The sequence below is a fragment of the Aquarana catesbeiana genome, linkage group LG12 (genome assembly GCF_042186555.1).
Source record: "Aquarana catesbeiana isolate 2022-GZ linkage group LG12, ASM4218655v1, whole genome shotgun sequence".
Classification (NCBI taxonomy): domain Eukaryota; kingdom Metazoa; phylum Chordata; class Amphibia; order Anura; family Ranidae; genus Aquarana; species Aquarana catesbeiana.
Genome location: NC_133335.1, coordinates 200,666,806 through 200,689,378, shown reverse-complemented (window position 1 = coordinate 200,689,378; position 22,573 = coordinate 200,666,806). Strand labels below are relative to the sequence as shown.

Sequence of the window (22,573 nt, the reverse complement as noted above, 5' to 3'; positions counted from 1 at the left end):
CATAATGATCTAATACAAAAGTTGAACAAGCTAGGGCTTAACCCTTTGGTGGTTCAGTGGATATGCAGTTGGCTAAAGGATAGATACCAGAGTGTGGTTGTAAATGGGGTTCACTCAGAACAGAGACCAGTCACTAGTGGGGTACCACAAGGCTCTGTACTAGGTCATTTTCTATTTAATCTCTATGATGGTGATATAACTAAAGGTTCATAGGGATGATATCCCTGGAGGTGTCTGAAATATGGAACATAATTTGGCATTGCTGGAAGATTGGTCAAAGCAGTGGAAACTGCAGTTCAATGTTTCTAAATGTAAAATAATGCACCTAGGAAAAAAGAATCTCTTGAGAGAGTACAACAGTGGGGGTACAGTGTTGGCAAGCACTACAGAGGAAAAAGTTTGGGAGTACTTATTTCAGATGATTGCAAAATGAGCAAACAGTATGACCAGGCAGTGGGTAAGGCGCATAAAATTCTAGGATGCATCACTAGAGGCATCTCCAGCAGGAGAAAGGAGGCCCTGATTCCTCTATATAGATCTTTAGTGAGGCCCCATTTAAAATACTGTGTCCAGTTCTGGAGACCTCACTTAGAGAAAGATGGGAAACGAAAATGGTGAAAGGTGTGGGGGATAAAACATATCAAGAGCGACTTCAGGAATTTAATATGTACAGTCTGGAGGAAAGAAGGGAAAGGGGAGACATGACTGAAACTTTTAAATACATCATGGGGGTTAAAGGTTCAGGAGGGCAGTTTTTTTCAATTTGAAACCAAAATCAAGGACACGGGGACATGACCTCAAACTAAGTGGAGGAAAGTTCATAACAAATTTTAGAAAATATTATTTTACTAAAGGGGAGTTGATGCTTGGAATACATTTCTAGCAGAGGTAGTAAACAGTCAACAGTAAATGGCTTCAAACATGCTTGGGACAAAAAAGTTAACTGAAAAAAAAAAACAAAATAACAAAAACATAAAAAAATGTTTTCTATGTTTCTAACCTGAATCACTTTACAATTATCTTAAATATAGGCTAACTAAAAGTACATTTACATATTTTTTAAATATATTTTTAGTTTACTTTGTGATAATATTTCTAGTATGATATGAGTTCACTTTAATGATGAGATATATTTACTAGGCTTTCTACGATAGATACGGTAACCAATCTGAGAGAAATCTGGTAAAGGCTAATCTTGAGGGATGGATGTCAGTTCCAGTTACGTAGTGATAGTGATTCAGATTAGACAACAAGTTAAGGGAGGGATGAGCTAATAGACCCAAAACTGTTGCTACCTTTGTTGTCTATTTTGAAATTGTTGTAACATTACCACTATTGATGGATTAGTCCTCTTTTACACAGGAGGACCATTTGGGTCTGCCCTGTCAGTTGTTTAGGTGGACCCAAATGGATCACCTATTGCCCACTATGGAGCGGCGGACGTTAACTGAAATGTGTCCGTTGACACCTGCCGACATTCGATCCGATCCTGTCCAATCCGATCCATCTGGCAGATCGGATCAGATGACAGTCGGATGGAAACGGACAGGTGGTCCATTTCCATCCGACAGCCCATACAGGACAGCGGACTGTGCCTGAGGAGTGGACACGGACCTGTCATCCATCTGCTTAGTAGGGATCAGCAGAGAGATCTCCCGCTGAGCAGGCGGATCTGCTTGCAGACTCCGCCAGTGTGAGTGCTGAACCTTCTTTATATTGTTTTGTCCAATGGAACTAAGGACAGATTCCAGCTGAATGCAGCATGATTGGAATAGTAGATGTTCAGAACACCCTACATTTATTTACTATGCTTATATATAATATCAACAGGAGGACCCACTTCTTATAAAATCCACTTGAAACAGCTTTGACTGGAGGTAATAGGTAATGGCGAGTGTGACAGACCTAGCCGGGAAAGAGACTTTTGGAGGGGACTGTATGCTAGCCTCTTGCCGATCGATCGGGGGCCCTTGTATTTGGGGGAACGGTGCTCTTTGTGAGCTGTATGTCTCGGGACCCTGGATTTGCCATATTGGAATAGTGGCTGATTCATAATGCTGGGACAGATACTGTTAGGAGATGCTGATGTAAATTCCAACACCTGTCTGTCTATTGTCTGCTAAAATGTGTATTGCAAATAAGTCTACTATGGGATCTAAGAGTCATTAGATCCCCATTGTTATTTGTGTTAATTAACTCTGCTATTGTGTGAAGAAGAGTCTATGTTGATTGTGATAATGTTGATTGGATTTTCTGAACTACAAGACGGCCAGTCTGGCCTAACGGTCATGTCTGAGTCATCTAGGCTGTCTAAAGGGATTAGTTAATTAGCTCATGTTAATTAGGTTAATTAGGTTACAGCTGTATTGTTAGAGTAATATGAGCAGGAGGTCTGCACCTCCACTTTGAGTGTATAAAAGCCTGTATTTTGTCAATAAAGATAGATTCCTGTTTGAACTTACATACAGCCTGCCTGGTGTTTGTTCTGAGCTACACAACTGGGTTAGAACGGCACATAGCTGAAGTTCTAATCCCGGAGCATTGGATGACCGAACCATCAGACGTTGCAATCTGATTCAATAGCTGCAAAGGAGTGTCGGGAGAGTGGAATCGAGCGAGCAAGGGGCTAGTTACAGCGAGTAAATCTAAGTCTCTGTAAGAGCAGACCCAGTCCATCCAATAACCTCTGGGACTCAATCCCCTCTAGCAAATGCACACACGAGAGTCCAAATTTTTGTCTTACTCACAATATCCTAGGACAGCTGTCTGCCACCCAGCATTCATGTGACACTCTTCAATGAGGGAGATGATACTTCCCCTGACCAGACTCCAAGATGATGCCCTCCAGCAAAAATCCTTTTAGCATCTCCTATCCAGGCCCTCAGCCCAGCTCCCACACAGCAACTCCAGTACACAGGCTGTATCCTAGGGGCAACAACCCCAGGACAAGACACTCTGATCAGGCTTCCAAACATTTCTCACCTCTCCAGCCACCTTCTGGGCACCCCTACCTTAGGATTGGCTGTGAGCAGATAAATATTCATAACTTCAGTGTACTCTATTCTTTGGAAGTTTATTCCAAAAGCAGGCAGGAGTAATCAACCACCAAGCTTAGGAAAAAATGACCAGACCAAAAAAACACAGATCACTACTCCAATGGGTACAGTGGAGCCAAAAGTTAGTTTAGGCTAAATTTAGGCAGGGCGCTACACATTCAACACTTCCAGGTGTGTCAATTGCCTGGTTTGTCACTGCTCTGTGGTTCCTTCTGCCGACCCCTATGTCACTACTGCGCCCTGTACTGACGTAGGGCTTGGCAGGAAGAAGCACAGAATCTGATTTAGAAGATTCTTCAGGCAGCAATATTTCTTAAGCACACAGGAGAACATCGGTTTGTACAACAGGACAAATGAGTATTAAAAGACCTCTTTTCTATTTAGCATCTTTGTTTTAATTTTTTTTACACAATGTCAGGGTCTCTTTAACTGTTTGCTGCTTTCATTCTACATCAAAACGTCATATATTTTCTCATTAGCCCCAATAAATTTGTACACCAGTTCTTACTACCCACTTTCTGTTTCTGACATCTCCGGTAATGAGGTGTTAGATTAAATCTAAAAATACAGCGGGGGGCTTGAAGAAATGAAGACAATAATAATAACGCAGTAACATGCTGCCAGAGATCCAACATGGCAGTGAGAAGACAGCAGGAGGGATGGAAGAATTAGGATACATGCTGGGACTAACACACTGTCTAAAATAAAGACAAGAGGGCCCCAGAGAGAGCGGCGGGGTAGGGTTGGGAGGAAGAGAGAGCTGGGCGACGCTTAGAAGGCAGGTGTCAGAAAGGAGACTCTATAGATAGAAGAAATAGGAATGACAGATATTTTATAGGAAGAGGACTAAGGATACATCTTCTGTATACCACAAATGTACACAGATACAGATTACTGTAGACAGGTTAAAACAGAGAGAGTAGCCTCTATAAATAAACAAAAATATAAAAATTAATAGGAGTGTGTAACATCATCCAAAATTTATTATTAATTATACCTTATTCCACTCAGACTCCAGCCCCCCGTCTTGTTAATCTCCCCAGTCGCCACGGGAGGCTTCTCCAGGTACGCCCTGTGTGCTAATCGCACTGGGACTTGGGTAAGCAGCTGCTCATTGTCAAAAAAACCCTTCTTTTTGTTCGCTTTATTGAACTGTGTATTTTTTTATATGAATATTGTCATTGATTATATATTTACTTGCAGATGTATTTCCTGATGAAGCAGTTCATTCCGCGAAACTAGTAGAAGTACTATGCCTGACCAAGTCACCCTTGTTTTAACTCTATTGTTTTGTTTCTTGTATTAATAACATTTTCTGTAAATTTTTACAATTGTCTGTATACTCTAATTATATGTTCTATATTGTACCGTAATAGTCCACTTGCCCCTTTGCTTTTGGTGAACCTTGATAGGGGACTTGGTTCTCAAAAATCTCTATTCCACAGAAATCATGTAACCGTTCATTATCCTCTTTGCTTCCAAAAGAGTTGCAAGCAAGTATCCTAATACAGTCATACAAACACATAAGAAGGTGATTGATGAAAACCTGATGTATGGATGGCAAGTGCCCACCAACCATGCAAAAAAAGTTCAGCTTTAAGCGATGATGCTTGGTCACCACTGGTCTCCACAAGCCTGAGTGGACAATGAAGGAGAAGCAGAAGACTGATAAACGTATCCTTCTGCTCACTCTGCCCTATACAGTATATACTTATACTCACTGCATTAAAAAAAAATGTAACACATTGTTATTTAGTATATAACTAAATTAATTGATGCACTGTAATATCTGCCTGGCTGTCTGTTTTAAAGTGAACCTAATATGGGAGTCATTGCTGGTTTGTCTTTAAAGGTGCAGACTCCAGGGATCTGTTCCAGATACTGAATGTATGCTCTACATCAGGGGTCTCAAACTGGCGGCCCTCCAGCTGTTGCAAAGCTACAAGTCCCATGAGGCATAGCAAGGCTGAACTGTTACAAGCATGACTCCCTCAGGCAGAGGCATGATGGGATTTGTAGTTCCGCAACAGCTGGAGGGCCACCAGTTTGAGGCCCCTGTTCTACGTAGTTTAATATATATTGAAGTGTACCTATACCCAAAACTTTTTCTTAAATTTTAGTTTCAAATAGAATTGTAAAAGATTAGAACCTCTGACAGCATTTAATTTGTGGCTCTGTTAGCGAGATTTAACCTTTCTGTTCTGTTCTTAGGACAACCTTTTCCCGGACAGGAAGTAAGTGAAAATCTGCAACAAGGAAACTGACAATAAAAATCTGACAGAGGTTCTAGCATTCTCCTACTTAAAAAAAAAAAAAAAAAAAAAAAAATGTTTTACTTCTGGCTGTGTTCCTGTTAGAGATTTACTGAGAGATTTTCACAACAAAGGTTCTGTGGAACCCTAGGGTTCCCCCAGCAGTTACTAGGGTTTCTTGAGCAATGGGCATTTTCTAAATCTTTAATACCTAACAACTGACACCGATGACCTTTTAGGTCTTTGCAATGGGCATTCTTTTCACTGATAACTAATATAAGGAGAATTTTCCCCCTTGCCTCCAGTGTAATGTGGTTCTTCTCCCATTGGCAACCAATCACAGGAGAACCTGCTCCACTGACCACCAAAGAAAGAGGCAATCTTCCTACTGACCACGAAAGTAATGGGCATTTTTGCCACTGACTGACAAAATGAGGCGCATTCTTCTTACGGATCACCAGTGTAAGGTGGTCCTTTTCTCATTGACCACCAATGTAAGATGGTCCTTCTCCCACTGACCATCAACCTGAGGGGAGCAATCTCCACTGACCAATAATGTAAGGGAGCACTTCAGTGGCCATAACTGTAAGGGAACACTTCAGTGATCACCAATGTAAAGGAATAATACTCCATAGTCCCTTGGAATACATCCTTTCAGACAAAATGGAAGAGCCAAGTGGTGATGTCCTCACTCCCATACAGGAGCTGGTGGGCATCTATGTTAATCTCTGAATGTCTCTCATCTTGTAATTGTAAATATGGTATGTTTTATGTAATAAAGAAGAAATAGAATGTGGTTCACTATTAACTCTATTCCTTTTTCCTTCTGATAATTAGGCAGCATTATTGTAAGCAATCCTTGTAGTAAGATCTGAATAGGAGAGCCTGGGAGGAAGCAGTGCCGAGCTTAAAGTGGATGTAAACCCAATGTCATCCTTTCTAAACTACTGCCATAGGGGTTATCTATAAGGATATACATGCTTCTTGCATTTATCTTTACCTGTCAAATGTCTCCCCTCTGTCTGTTATTAGACCTGAAAAACTGCAGATTCTGTGGGCGGGTCTGTTGTCTGGAGCTCGGTGGGTGGAGTCGTGATGTCAGTAGACTCCCCGCCCACCTCTACACTCCCCTTGTCAATATTCATTTTCTCTGTGTATTTCTTACACTGAACTTCTGCTATGATCTCTAACATCCAGTGAGAAGACAGGAAAGTAATCACATGACTTCAGCATGACAAATCATGCTGAGGTGTGGAACAGCCAATCCTTGCAGAGCTGCTGAAGAAAGGAGTGGGGAGGGAATTAAAAAATAATGCATGTGTTTTAGGCTAATGCACAAGATGTAAATCACCTGTCACTCACAGCAAGGGGGAGGATTTGACAAAGTTTTTGTCAGTTTGTCAAGAATTGTCCTACTGAACAATAAAAGAGGATTGCTCAGAGATGGATTAACTCTGTGTGGCAAGACTGGGCTAAAATGATAGCAAATATTATACTCTACAGTATGATAAAAAAAAAAAAAAAATTTCGGGTTTACATCCACTTTAAGGAGCAATCACCACTATCATCCATTTAGGGTTGTTTCCCTAAAAAAGCCCTATTAGACCTCTTAAATATTGGGGTCTAGCTATCTGGTAAGAGGCAGCGTGAATCTTGGTGCACAGGAGTGTTTGCTGGTTTAAGATGATTCACCTACACTGATTGCTGGAATTCTTCTCTTCCTTTTTCTTTGGGATTTTTGTACCTAGTACTTTCTATTATTATTATGGACATACTGATTTCAAATATGTTTAAAGTCACTGGATAACTTATGAATTACTTGTGTATGTGTTATGATTATTTATGTGGCATTATTAGATTGGAGCACATTATTTATAGTGGAACACATTTATTATTTATAATATCTTGTTAGACACTGGATCAACATGACATCTGGAAAACCAGCATTTTTTAAAGTCGAAAGTGGTAGCCTACGTTATTGTTCAGTACAGATTTCCTTTAATTGGCTTTTGTAGTGTTTGTAATCTTTCCAGCTTGCTTAGTTGCTAAAATCAATGTTCCCCATCCATATACTATTGTGATTTCTGTAACGCCACAACTTAATACTTATGACCTTGCCCAGTGAAAAAGTGTAAAGATTTAGGATGGGTAATGTCTCACAGCAACCAATCATTTTAACGTCACACAGTCAGATGCATTAAAACTGAATTCTGATTGGCTGTTCTTTGAAAATCACTCTCTGTCTTAATCCTTCTTGAAATGTAACCCAACTGTAAGCACTAGAAGAAAATATATATGTTAAAAGCATTACCGTATATTTTTTTGCCAACCATCCCAAATACCTAATTGAAAAACAGAATATTTAGGAGAAAAGCAGTCACACAATTTATAGTTTGAAAATCACAGTACTGTGCATAATGAACTTCTTTACATGTTGCTTGTCAGAATAGACACATTTAATTAGAGGGGATGTCCAGAAACACAACATTTCCAACAAACCCCCTTCCAACCAACATCAGAACTGTGGCTGTTCAATGCAAAGGACCCCGACAGTTCAGTAGATACTCATAATTTGCTAGCTGTTATAAACATTTCACCCAGGTTGACAGTCAAGAAAGTGCAAAAAGCAGGCTTTGCATTTTAAAGACTGTCTTCAAACATGATTGGACAGGCCACAGCAGGTGACCGATCAGTTTCGCTGACAACGTTTCAAAGACCCAAGTACACTCAAAGTTTTATTAGCTCTCAAGATGTCACTGAAAAAGTTAAAGTGGAAATGAGGGCATTATTTTTATTTTTTCATCTTCAGCAATCCTGACCTCTAAAGAATGTACTTTACCATCAATATTATAGATCTGCACACAGCATTCTTGATATACAGTGCCTTGAAAAAGTATTCATACCCCTTGAAATTTTTCACATTTTGTCATGTTACAACCAAAAACATAAATGTATTTTATTGGGATTTTCTGTGATAGACCAACACAAAGTGGCACCTAATTGTGAAGTGAAAGGAAAATGATAAATGGTTTTCAATTTTTTTTTACAAATAAATATGTAAAAAGTGTGGGGTGCATTTCTATTCAACCCCCAGAGTCAATACTTTGGCTGCAATTACAGCCGCAAATCTTTTTTCTCTACCAGCTTTGCACATCTAGAGAGGGAAATTTTTGCCCATTCTTCTTTGCAAAATAACAAAAGGGAGGGTCCTAGTATTGAAGTACCTAATATACAGGGTGACTCTGTAGGTACTTAAAAGTCATTTGTGCCAACGTCCCTGATAATCAGTTGGAAATATCAAGAGACTAAAAACTTTTTGGGACTTTAAAGGCACAACTGTAGTGAGCTACACAACGTATATAAAAGAGGGTTGAATTTTATTTATCATATACAAAAAGGCACGAAAAGAATAGACAAAACATTATTAAAAACACATCGGATCTAGACATACATAGCATATCCTAACACCATTATGGATCCTATCCTGCAGTTGGGTATGTATCCCCAAGTAATCGTATACAGTTATAATCCAAATAAAGGAAAAAAGGATTAACTTCCCCTAACACGGTTGAAATTGGGGGAGCACTGCAGGTCTGGTATTCCCAGAATGGTGTATTCTCCAATTGCTCATTGCTCTACATGTTTCACGTTGACAAGGAACGCTTCTTCAGGAGCTAGAGGTTCAAATTAATGTGTCAAAAAGGAATGGTATTCACGTAGATAAAGTATAATCAAAGGGTCGCAGAGAGCGATCGGTGTAGGAATAAATTGGTAAAGGTTAGGTAAGCAGCGAATGGACACCGGGGCCTCCCAGCTAAGTCACATACAGAGAGACAATGGAAATGCGTCAACATGTTTCGTCCACCCACAGGGGCGGGCAAAACATGTTGGGTGGGCGAAACATGTTGACGCATTTCCAGAGGCACTGACCTCATTTCCTGCTCCGTGGAACGCACTTCCTGGTCTCTGGAACGCACGCCGTGAGCGGCGTCCGGATACATCTATAATCCTTTTTACATGCCTGTTTTTATCAGCTATTTTGTAAGTACCCATCTGTATGTGGAATAAATTCCTTTTAAACTGTACTTTCACTATCAGTTCAATTTTTTTTATTTCTTTTGGTACCTGGCGATTCTGCTGAGAAATTCCAATAAGAATCCTTTGATCTGAAGTGCACATCACTACCCTCGAACTTCTCTGGATACCATCAATTAAGCCTGAAGTGACCCCCAGACTGCAAAGCTGGGGGCCATCATCATTTGGTGAGTGGGGACACATGTGGGGGTGTTGATTTGCACCTGAAAAGTTCTGGAGCGTCTGTGGTTTACTGCACTTCAAAAGTTTGTTTCTATTGTGGATTAGAACATTCAGAACATTTCATTTGGACTTCACTTCATATGGATTTTTGCTTTGTCTATTTGCATTTGCACCTATTTGCACTTAGTCTTGCATGTTTGTTATTGTTTGTGAGCGCCACATTTCCATATTTTACATTTCTAGTGAGTAGCACTTTGTGTGTGGCAGCTGCTTTAGTTTTCTTTTTCACTGTTTTTTCACCATTCAGCGCAGGTTTATATTTTAGGATATATAGTTTACTACTCTGAAAGCAATTGGTTCCACTAGATTTTAGTTAGGGTTATCAGAGTAAAAGGGGCTGAAAACAAATTTACGCCACACTTTTCGAATATTTATTTGTAAAAAATTATGAAAACCATTTATCATTTTCCTTCCACGTCACAATTATGTGCCACTTTGTGTTGGTTTATCACATAAAATCCCAATAAAATACATTTACGTTTTTGGTTGCAACATGACAAAATGTAGAAAATGTTAAGGGGTATGAATACTTTTTCAAGGCACTGTATAAAAGGCACTAAGTCCCAGTCAGTGTAACAGTTCCTATGTGTTGTAGAAGTGGGCAACACCACAATAAAATGGCAGCAATTCCGTCAATTATGGGGAAACCATGGTTCCGAGTGTGCGCTATAAGGGACAGAACCCTCCATTGACATCAGCGCCTTTCCATATCTGCCCTTGTTTATAGATAGGGCCAGATTTAGACCTTGGGGGGCCTGGGACACTTTAGGTTTGGGGGGCCCCTGAAACACAGCGTTGGTTTACTTTGTCAATGACAGTCACCCATTTTTAAAATGCATGACGCAACGTCATTCTTAGGTCATGCGTGCAAACACACACGCAATCTAAGCACTCTATGTGAGGTTCGCTTGGGCTGCCAAAATTTGTTTTTAAATATAATACAATATACCAGTTCAGAGAAAAATCTTTTACAGATGGTGGCCAGCAAAATATTACTTCCCAAGATACATTTAATGAAAGAAAGTCATTTTTTTAATTATATATTTTTTATTATTTCATTATTGTTTTATATTATTTTTGTATAAAAGGGGGCCCCTTCTGTCTCATAGAGACTGTTTGACAGAATAGCACCTCCCTTTACCCTGCCTATTAAAGTGTAATGCCCCGTACACACAGTCGGACTTTGTTCAGACATTCCGACAACAAAATCCTAGGATTTTTTCCGACGCATGTTGACTCAAACTTGTCTTGCATACACACGGTCACACAAAGTTGTTGGAAAATCCGATCGTTCTAAACGCGGTGACGTAAAACACGTACGTCGGGACTATAAACGGGGCAGTGGCCAATAGCTTTCGTCTCTTAATTTATTCTGAGCATGTGTGGCACTTTGTCCGTCAGATTTGTGTACACACGATCGGAATTTCCGACAAGGATTTTGTTGTCGGAAAATTTTATATCCTGCTCTCAAACTTTGTGTGTCAGAAAATCCGATGGAAAATGTCCGATGGAGCCCACACACGGTCGGAATTTCCGACAACATGCTCCGATCGGACATTTTCCATCGGAAAATCCGACCGTGTGTACGGGGCATAAGTCTACTTTTCCAAAAAATAATAAATTCACATACTTTTGCAGAAAAAAATATGCATTTATAATGTTTTTTGCAAATGACCCTGCAAAGTGTTCAAACCTTGATCTGTGAATTGTGGGAACAATATCTGGCTCCTGAAGATTCTTCCTCCAGCTCTCTGTCCGTACCAAGGTATGGGCTTCCATTAGAGAGCTGGAGGAAGTTTCAATAGACTATGAGTGAGGTGACCACCACATTTATTTTCTATTGACAACTACAAGCCCATCTGCCATGGTGGAAGATGGAACATGTAGTTCATTCCCTCACAGATCTCAGAGCCCCTCACAGCCATTCTAATTTCAAATTTAGCAGCTGCTGCAGGGGAGATGAACCCTGGCATGCTGCCAGAAGGGGGAACCTATTTGGGGATGTGGTGGACTTAGGCGTTAAATATTTTATTGAGCATAACTCTTCACAGTGACATAAATAACATTACTGACTTCAGCCACTGCAACAACCCGTTCCCCTAAGCTTTGTCTGTTGAAATAGGCAGTAGGGCATCTGGATCATGTGACCTTATTATAGAAGAGAATTTTAAGGTCCTTTTATGGTTTGTTTTTAAAAGTGTGGATTTAGATCTATTGATTAATAATCTCTCTACTAAACCATGCCCTTTTTCTGGTGCCTTGACTTCCACTTTAAATTTTGGTTCATTACATTAATATTGAAAAACATCCTCTAGCTCATTCATGACATGTATTTTTCATTTAAAGTGGACAACAACATATCAAACCTAGGTAGGTAGACAAAAAAGGTAGGCATACAAAAACATATGTAGTACATCTCTGCAATTTTATATTTCTATTGATAAACACCCTCTAGCTCATTCAGGACATGTATTTTCCCTTTAAAGTGGACCAGTCATCTAATATAACAACATATTAAACCTAGGTAAGTAGACAAAAAACATATGCAGTACATCTCTGCTATACATGTGCATTTCTCTGCATTTTATCCTTTTAAAGACCCTGTAAATACCGGAAAATAACTAATGATCTGTCAAAAATGCACTCAGTTCTTAAAGCGGAGTTCTGCTTAAAAAAAAATTAAAAGTCAACAGCTACAGATACTGCAGCTGCTGACTTTTAATAATCGGACACTTACCTGTCCCAGGGTCCAGAGATGCGGGGAAATTAAGCCCCGCTTGTCTCCCTCTCCTCTCTGCGGGGCCGGCATTATAACTGTGGGTGCCTGGCTGTGGCTTCACAGCCGGGCACCCACTGCGCATGCGCGAGCCGCTCCGTGCCGTGACTGGCTGCGAGCGCACCCCCCTGCTGGACCATACCAGACCACATGCCCTCAACATGGAGGGGTGGGGGCTTTGGAGCAGGGGGGCCCTGCGCCCCCCCTTCCCAAAGCACCTTGTCCCCATGTTGATGATGATAAGGGTCTCTTCCCGACAACCCTGGCCGTTGGTTGTCGGGGTCTGCGGGCGGAGGCTCATCAGAATCTGGAAGCCCCCTTTAACAAGAGGGCCCCCAAATCCCGGCCCCCCACCCTATGCGAATGAGTATGGGGTACATTGTACCCCTACCCAATTACCTAAAATAAGTGTCAAAAATAAACACAATACACACGTTTTTTAAGCTTTTTATTAAGGCAGCTCCGGTGTCCCTTCTGAATTCTTCTTCCCTCTCCAGCGATGTCTTCTCCCACTTCTGGCAACGTCTTCTCCCTCTGCTGGTCCTTCACCCTCTCTGGTTCTTCTCTATCCGCTGTCTTCTCTCTGCGCTGTCTTCTCTCTGCGCTGGTTTCTCGCTCTTTTGCCGGGTCTTCTCCGCTGTCTTCTCGCTCTTTTGGCGGGTCTTCTCCCTCTGCTCTTCTTCCGATGTTGACTCGACGCAATCTCCCGATGTAATGCTGGGTTCGCCGTGTGCAATGACTTATATTGGCATGGGGCGGGGCCACCTGCTGACGTCATCCGAAGTCCCCGCCCTCTTATGACGTCATCACCCCATCATGCACCAGGCAATGACGTCACAAGGGGGCAGATGGCTCCGGATGATAAGTCATTGCACACGGCGGACCCAGCATTAAACCGGGAGATCGCGTTGAGTCAACATTGGAACAAGAGCAGAGGGAGAAGACCAGGCAAAAGAGCAAGAAAACAGCTGAGAAGACCCGGCAAATGAGCAAGAAGACAGCGGAGTGAGAAGACAGCAGAGCGAGAAGAACCAGAGAGGGTGAAGGACCGGAAGAGAGAGAGAAGACGGCGCGAGAAGAGGGAGAAGACATCGCCGCAGAGGGCAAAAGAAATCGGAAGAGACCTCGGAGCTGCCTTAATAAAATACTTTAAAAACCTGTGTATTGTGTTTATTTTTGACACTTTTTTTTAGTGGAATGGGTAGGGGTACAATGTAGGGGGGTAGGAAGCTGAGATCTGGATTGTTAAAGGGGGCTTCCATATTCTGATAAGCCCCCGCCCGCAGACCCCGACAACCAACGGCCAGTGTTGTCAGGAAGAGACCCTTGTCCTTATCAACATGGGGACAAGTTGCTTTGGAGTGGGGGGGGCTTAGCCCCCCCTGCCCTAAAGCACCCACCCCCCATGTTGAGGGCATGTGGCCTGGTATGGTCCAAGAGGGGTGGGGGGCACTCGCTCGTTTCCCCCTTTCCTGACCTACCGAGCTGCATGCTCAGATAAGGGTCTGATTTTTGTGCATGGGGGGTTCCCTTTAAGATCCATACCAGACTAAAGGGTCTGTTATCTTTCTGGGGGGGATCATCATGATCCGACTTCTGGTGCGACTTATATTCAAATCAATGGGATCCCATAGGGAACCATTGATTTTGAATAGAGGCAGAGAACGCCTGACAAGGCTTAACGCTGTGTATACAGCGTTAAGCCTCGTTTAACAGCTTTTACCGGCGTCTGCCATTTTTACAGCTCTAGCGCTTGAACCTCAGAATGCGCTGGTCCTGGGGTTTTTTTGGAGCGGAGAGGCATTTTTAAGCTATAAAAGAAGCTCCGAACTGCGGCTGTTAAAACGCCCGTGGGCATGAGGCCTAACTGTTAAAACTGAATTTGGTTTTTAGCCTTTGACAATCACTGTACATGACTAGGGTTTTGAAAGATGATTTGTCCCTCCAACTCCTTGACCATCACTCCCCTCATACCTTACCCATGTGACACACATGACCCAAAACTGGAGATTAATGGTGAAAGCAGCCCTTTTATTAACAAAGTTGTCTAAATAATAAATAACATATACATAAAATACAAAAACAGTCAGTATGACAAAATGGAGCCTCAAGTCCCCTGTGGGCATCAAGTACTTGCTTTACCAAAAATTAGGACTCAGGTCACAAATCACTGACTCAGAGACAACCACTACTAGCAGATACAACCCAAACTACTGGGAGCCGTGACGGGTCCCTACCAGTGGACATTTTTTTTCTATGATAAAGCACATACAAGGACCTTTTACCTATCAGCTGCCATGGCAAATCGCACCAAGGGAACTGCCCAAATGCCTAACTACTGAACCCAAAGAAGAGAAGGAGGGTAGTAAGTTGACCCAACCCAGTCCCTCTTCCAAGTGAAGCATCAGGATCCCCCTACTGATCATCTCCTGAAGCTCCACCTGCTTCTTCCAACCCACCAATTCTGTAAGTACCCCTGACCCTTTTTCTTCTTAACCTACTTAAAACTCCTCCTGGGCCCCCTTTTAACCCTGTCATGCCAACCCTACATCTAGGCGTCTTTTTCCTTATTGCAGGCCCAAATATCTGTAGAAATTGTAGTTGAAGAAGACCAGGTCCCCTCCCCTGCAAAGTAGGGTTGTGCTGTGTGATAGAGCTGGGTAAATCTCAGGACTGGATGGACAAAAATACAAATCATTTGGCAGGGAAAAAAGCATTGCAACGTGTACCCATCTGTGTTTTACCTGCTTACCTTGAGCTCAGCTTGAAAGTTTTCTTCTAAATTTTAACTAAAATTTAAAACAATGTCCATTTTCTGAATACAGGACACCTGAGAGTCATTCATGCGCTCTTACCTTTTACGCTGAGTTCTGCATAGTTGGACACTCCAGATCCGCCAGCTGATCTCAGGACACAACGATACTTGCTGGTGCTACGCAGAGACGTATCCCCGACACTGACGGTAGCGGAGAACCTTCTGTGATTTACCACGCGCGTTACCATGAGACCGGTGTCGCGGCCATTCCACTGCTGCCGAACAGAGATAAAGGCGAACAATCAGTCACGCTGCTGTCGGAGGGACAGGAAGGACTGCTGGGCTAATCATGTCTGCTTTATATAAACTTTATGTCAAAATGACTAGACTTTAAATGTGGAATGGTTAAACAGGCCAGTTCATCTATCTAGTGGTGTTCAGGGGGTTCCTACCCCAGTTCCACATCACAGAAGTATAAATCCTTTCATCTCCCAGCAATCTGTAAGTATGAACATGCTTCCGCATAAAGTAGGCAATAAAAAACTGTCAGGTTTAGACATAAAGATGGTATTTGCATATTGCATGGGAATTCTAAAGTGAAAATTTATTGGTCTGTCTTCTGGTTATTTAAATATGCTGGTTATAAGCCACTTATGAACATGGAAATGCCGGCTCCACATGGTAGACGCATAGTTATTAGGGCTAAAAGACACTCAGTACATTTTGTTCCTCCAGGAAAAAAGTGAAACTCTAGTAATTGGAGAGTGGTGGTTCTACCATAGATACTCATAAAACTGAATAGACAGAAAACCATAAAAGAGTAACAGCAAAAAAAAAGAGCAAGTGGTCCATTGAGGCTGCCCCATTTCTTTACATATATATGTGTGTGTATGTATATATTTTTTTACTTTTTTTCAAATATAGGTCTAGCTTTGCCCTAAGCATGTTTGAATCCACTTACTGTTGACTGACTCACTACCTTTGCTGGAAGTCTATTCCAAGCATCAGTGCTCATTCGGTAAAATATTTTTTTTTCTAAGATTAGATTTGAATATCCCTCCTGCTTTTTTGAGGTCATGTCCCCATGTTCTTGATCTTGGCTTCATATTGAAAATACCGCCCTCCTGAACCCTATACACACTCTTAAAGCGGGGTTCCACCCAAATTTTGAACATTATCTCTATGCATTCTCTTCCTTGCCTAGATGCTGACATGCTGTGTAAAAAAATTTAAATCGCCGTAATTACCTTTTTTTTTCTAATCTTCTTAGCACTTCCTGGTTTTCCTCCCATGGGAGTAGGCGTGTTTCTAGCCTCTCCCAGACCTCCCACAGTCCCCTGGGAGCTAGTCTCAGGCTTCCCAGCATGCATTGTGCACAGCGTCATCACAACATCTCGGTGAATGCTGGGAGCACAGCATTCACCGCATCCAGGAAATACATGCTTGTGGGCTTCAAATGCCCACAATGAAGATGGAAACCGCCTTCAGTGAATTTTATAAGTTATTCTTTACAACGAAATTGGACACAGGCGGACTTATTACACAGAACATGTGAGTAGATAATCATGAGAAGAAAAGTTTGTGAATGAACTCCAAAAAAAAAAAAACGATAGATAGGTGGACCCCCGCTTTAATGTATATAAATGTTTCAGCCATGTCTCCCCTTTCCCTTCTTTCCTCAAGACCATACATTTGAAGCTCCTGAAGACTCTCCTGATATGTTTGTAAGCAGGTTAAAACACTGGTTAGTGAGATAGTTGCGGGAGGGAAGCAGATAACCTGTTTGCCACACTATTTGCTGAGCCCTGCCTCTCTCCCTGTGCTGATAATAAAAGGGGGGAGGGCTTTGCCCAGTCTCACAGAGTCTGTATGGGAAGGGAAGACACAGACAAGACCCAACATGTAATCTCCAGCTGCTTACAGAGAAGAGAGAAGGGGGAGTGGTTCCACCTCAGAGAGCAAGCCTGCCTCCTATCACATCCCCATGTAGGGTGGGTAGGAATACCAGCTCTGGATATCTGCCACTGTGGACTCTTGCCTGTGCAGGTATGTTGGGGCAGCCACAAGCCTGAGTTAGGGATTTGTTTATTAAGAGTTAATACAGTGCGAAGAAACAAGTGGTTATTAAGGGTAATAAAGGTTTCTCTAGCAGCCTGTCGTAAGCGTGTACATGTGACATGTGGGATAGCTTCTAGTAGAAGGAGTTGTTGTCAGCACTCTCCATGAGTGGTCGGCTCCCATAGCAGTGGGAGCAGATTAGTGCCGCAGAGGTCCCCAGCCTATGCACAGGTATGGAAGAGTTAACTAAGTGCACGCATGGAGTCTAGTTTATTCGTTCAAGTGTACAGCCATCTCTAAGTTGGTGGTCCACCTTAAGGTTGAGTTATCCCTGAGAGCGGCTACCATCCTTTTCCCGGGTCATTGATGGGCACCAGTAAAACTATCCCATGTGCAGGGTGAGCGACCCAGTCTACGATGCCTATCGTAGCCACCCACATGTTTTATTCCCCAGACTCTTTACCATTTTTCTTGTCCATCTCTGGACTCATTCTATCTTATCAGTCTCTTTTTGTGAGTCTCAGTTCAGTCTCTAAAACCAGTAGCATTCACCCCAACAACCAGCCCTTCTCAGCAATGCCAGTTTCGGCTAAGGTTTCAGACTCTACTCAGCTTGCTGCCCTCCCTTGGAAGATGACAAGCTGAAGACTGTTTGAAAACAGCCCCATTCGTGAGTCAGTAAAAACAGCGAAAATGTTACGGAGGACCCCTTTAAATGCCACCCAAGACTAAGTTCTCAGTTTTGTATGGGTATCAGTGGCGGCTGGTGCTCCATTTTTTTGCAGGTGGCGGCAAACAGCCCCCTCCTCGCCCAACCATATTGAAGCCAATTAGAGCCTCAGGCTCTAATCATGTGCTAAAAAAACCCCAAAAAACCTTGTAAAAATAAATGTGTCTGGCGTCCTGCATGGAGATTAGGGGCCGGCGCATAGAGATTAGGGGGGAGGTGCCCCTGCGCCCCTTATGGACCGGCCGCCGCTGGTGGGCATCACAGAGCGGGAAGACCTTTTTCTCAGCATTGCCATCTCTTCCCTTTAGAGCAACCTTTCTCAACCAGGGTTTAGTGGAACCCTGGTGTTCCTCCAGTGGTTGCTAGTGATTTCTTGGGCCTTGACTAACGTATGCCTTTCAGATGAGCAGCCACTGACAACAATGCTATTTTTTTGCTATATGTAAGGGGGAAATGTTCCCAATGACCACACGTTAGAAGCATCCTTCACACTAATGTAATATAAGCTGTAGATTATTATCAGGGGTTCCCAAGGACCAGAAAAATAATTCAAGGGTTCTTTAGTGTTAAAAAGGTTGAATAAGGCTGCTCTAGAGGGACACCACAGTAGAAAATGTTATGTAGAGTTGGCCTTTAAAAATGGTAAAAGGGCAGGTTAATTGACTGCATTTCAGTAACATACAAAGATACTTAAATCCTGCATTTGAGATGAGTATTTGGGTGTATTTTACACCTATATGTTTTCAAATACATATAAGCATGTGTACATGCTTAAATGTATTCTAGTGCATGAAGAGTAGTGGATGAAGACTTATAGGTTTCCAGATGCTGTACGGATGTATAAACATCTAAATACGCATATTCGCTAGTAGTTTTTTTGCTGGATGTTTGATCCAGTGTAGGTATAAGTATTTTAGCTTGTTTGTGTGTGTGTGTGTGTGTGTGTGTGTGTGTGTGTGTGTAAATAGTATTGGTTTAGGTTTAGGAGAGTGTATTAAATTCAGAATAGGGACCCACCTCTTCCTGGTGTGCAATTACTAAGCCTTTCTCTTGCAGGTAAAAGCATGGAGAATTCAAGTATTTTTCAATTTGCTTAATTATTTGACTACTCAAAAGAAATCACTTCTCTAGCACAACCCCCTCCATCCATATATGTCATAGCCCTTCCCAATTTTGGGAGTGTCTAATTACTTTCTATGCTGGCCCAGCTCCTTCACCCCTCCCCTCACATTCCTTCATAATATTTTATGTAGCTGCCGGCGAAGAAGAAAAGGGAAATATTATAATGCAGAGGTCCCCAACCCCCAGGCTGCCGACCGGTGACAGTCCGTGGCCTATTTGGGGCGGGTCAGTGAGGGGTGGATGTGGGCGAGCGAGTAAGGCTTGATTTGTATTTTCTCTGCCTGGGCTCCACCTCTTGTTGGGTTGGCAGAGGTATTTTAATACTGTCAGGATGTCACCATGTCACCCAGCGTTCTTGTTCCTGCTGGGGTTTCTATTGTCTCTGGGACAGCAGCAGGGCCAGTCCAGAGGGGCTCAGGAAGGAAAGCTGAGCCTCGCTGTCTTGTAGCTGTGCCATCTGCCTGGTATGCACCCTTTGTGCTCTGCTGCTCCAGTCAGTATGTGCTCTGCATTGGAAAAGGTGCTTTGCTGCTCCCTTTCACCCAAGCTAGGACCATCAGACAGGTGATCGCTGCTGGAACCAGTCATAGGGGGCAATGTGAAATACTGACAAAGTCAAAGTACCAAAGTCTTTTACCTCTTCCAGTTTAATGAGAACCTTTGAGGCCACAGACCGCTGACATCCTTCAATATGTAGTGGATTGTGAGGCATAGTGGGTGAAAAGATGGTGAAAGTCATTGGGTGCCAGACACTTCTTGGATGCAAAAGAGGTTTAATTTCTTTAAACAGTCCGTTTTATATTTTTGTAAGGGAAAGAGGGTTAGGGCCAGGACACCCTTAAGTAGTTATAAATTCAATTGGCAGACTCCGAGACTTCAATAGAAGGGCAGCTGTGCAGGGAAAGGCCCCAGCAAGAAGCCACATCTGCACTTGCAGGAATGCTGTCCCCCATGTGGTAACAGTCCTTTAACAGTTTCTCGTAAACATAACAGTTCTTTCAGCTTCACTACAACTGCTCCTTGTAGTTCTTCAATACTGAGCTCCCAGTCTCTCATTAGACCCACTGATTCACTGACTCTGAATCCCTTTAGCTCCTCCAAGGTTTGCGGTGGTATTCCCTCAAGCGTCACCCCTGCTTCTCTGCTGGGTCTGTAGCTTGGTACTCCAGATACTTCTCAAGTTTCACTCCTGCTAACCGGCTCGGTCCCTGGCTTGACACACAAGGCTGCTCTGCAAGCATCTCCTACGCTGCTTGGGTCCCTGACTTGATCACTGCCTAAAGTTTCCAGATTCTCCACCAAGCCTGTTCGGTGAGAATATGGTTCCAGTACTTGTTTCAGTTACTTACTGTGGTCCCTGGTAAAGGTGGTTGGTCCCTTCGTGGGGACAGATTCCCTTCTACCTCCGAACACTGACAGGTTCTCCGGCCAACAGAACAGTCACTTCTGGTTGGACTGCAAGCCGCAGCCCCAACCCTGAGCTGCCCTCTTACTTCTGGATTGGCCCTCACACAGCCTGGCAGCCAAAATGTCACCGGGATAGCCCCAATCTCTGGCCTAGCAGCCCGGGGCATACGACACACATCCACCAGACAGCCATCCAGGTGGCACAGAACATAGATCACCTGACTCCACCCGAATATATAGGTTCTCCCAGCAGGCTAAGGGATTCAAGAAAACCCCGGCCCATTGGCTGAAATATCCCAAATACCCATAACTTGACCTTGAAATGTCCTTCTCATATCTAATGCCACCAAGTACCCGGCCACCTAGTGGCAGAAGAGAAAAAGTACAAGAAGGCCAAACTTAGGGAGAAATCAATGGATCTCTAACAACTATCTACAGTAGCTACTCCTGACAAGGAATTTGGTGAGGAGCTCCCTGACTAAACCACAGGGCGCTACATCAACATTTACCAATAATGAGAAATTTGTATTGGCAGCCATGGATGCAAAGTAGTGTAAGGCTTGATGCAGAATTCCATGTGGAAGCCCTACAAAAATGGACATTCACAGCTGGCACCCCAATGTTACATGAATGTTGTTGAGCAGGCTTTAATTCCCACCTGAGCATGAATGGCTTTGTGCCACAAACCATTACAAATGGTGCATTAATGCAGCATTTAGGGTCCATATATATTTTAATACCACCGTACCCCACTGGTGCCAGGTTGGTTGGGGACCTCTGCTATTGAGTGTTGCTAAGGCTATAGCTCTGAGTGTGCTGGGGCTGCTGACATCACAATCAAGAATTAGACTCAGGGCTTTTGGATGTCTACACAAAAAAAAGGCTTTCACGGTTAATTAACATTCATAGAATACATTAAATGCACATTAAATCATATGGGAAGAATATTGTTAAAATAATTGAACTGGTGACAGTGTCCCTTTATGGTTGGGAAATGAACAACACTGGGAGAACATTTAAAGCTGAACTGCAGGAATCCAGACACTTTGTAAAATATCCTGGATTAGTAAGGGTTAAGTCCAACAAGGTGCATAGCTTTACATGGACTTTAAAAATATGTCACAGCAGAACCCTATCAGATTTAACCATCAGCTATGCAAAATGGTTGGGCTTGTCATCTGTGGCAATATAAACAAGAATGTGAGCATCCTTATCCGTTGGTTAATGGTTTTCTATTAGGCGTATCAAATTTTCCTGCCTTTTGTTTCTACTGAAGTTAGCGTATTTCACTCTGCTATAGCAAGACAGTCGAGCGTTTCAAATATGACTAATGAGTATTGACAGATCTGTCACTTGTTTTGTAGCAAACACACCACCTCCTACTGGGCGCATTTGGGATAATTTTGCAGAGCCATTATTGAATAATGATCCTGAAAGTCATTATTAATTCCTATAAAAATGTATTACCAATCCTAAGCACAACACGGCTAAATAAGTCCTGGCTGAATTCTGCAGAATTTGCTTGTTAAATCAGAGCCATAGGAAGATAACAAACCTGGATGATTTAATCCGCTTATGTTTTTCCAAAATAAAATGTATTGTCACATAGTGTACATAGCCAAATCTGTCCTGATATCAGTCTCCAGGGCAGTGCACACAGTTGTGCCATGGCCTCATTCACTTGAATGGATTGCAATCAGCTGGTGGTACTGGCCGCCAAACACAATGGGGTTTAAAAGAGAATCATACTTACCTAGGTGGATGCAGCATCGATTTGATGCTGCATCTGTCCCCCGCCGACTTTAACACTGTGAACCGAGAGATCAAACACCGCTGATCACTCGGTTGTCAAGACTCTCTGAGCAGAGAGCGGTGACTGCTGCTCCTTCATTGTCCTGGCAAAGCCTAGACTAGATTAATGCTCAAAGCGTATCTAAACCCCAAAACCACAGATCTAATATATTGCAATTTACCAGTTATTTTCACCTGGTAATGCTGCAAATAACACACTTCCTGTCTCTTCGTGGCTACACTCATTTCTCCAATGTAGCTATGGAGCGAACCATGGTTGTCACACAGGCTGGACTTCATACATGTCTG

The 22,573-nt window shown here is 42.7% G+C and overlaps 1 protein-coding gene across 13 annotated transcripts in view; it reads right to left on the bottom strand.

Annotated features, from left to right (window-relative positions):
• PTPRT (protein tyrosine phosphatase receptor type T) overlaps positions 1 to 22,573 on the bottom strand; it is a 645,628-nt gene that overhangs the window by 342,454 nt on the left and 280,601 nt on the right. For all 13 annotated transcript variants that reach the window (XM_073606476.1, XM_073606478.1, XM_073606484.1 and 10 more), the window contains exon 6: positions 15,257 to 15,431. In XM_073606476.1, coding sequence (XP_073462577.1) covers positions 15,257 to 15,431 — 175 coding nt within the window. The remainder of the gene's footprint in view (positions 1 to 15,256; positions 15,432 to 22,573) is intronic.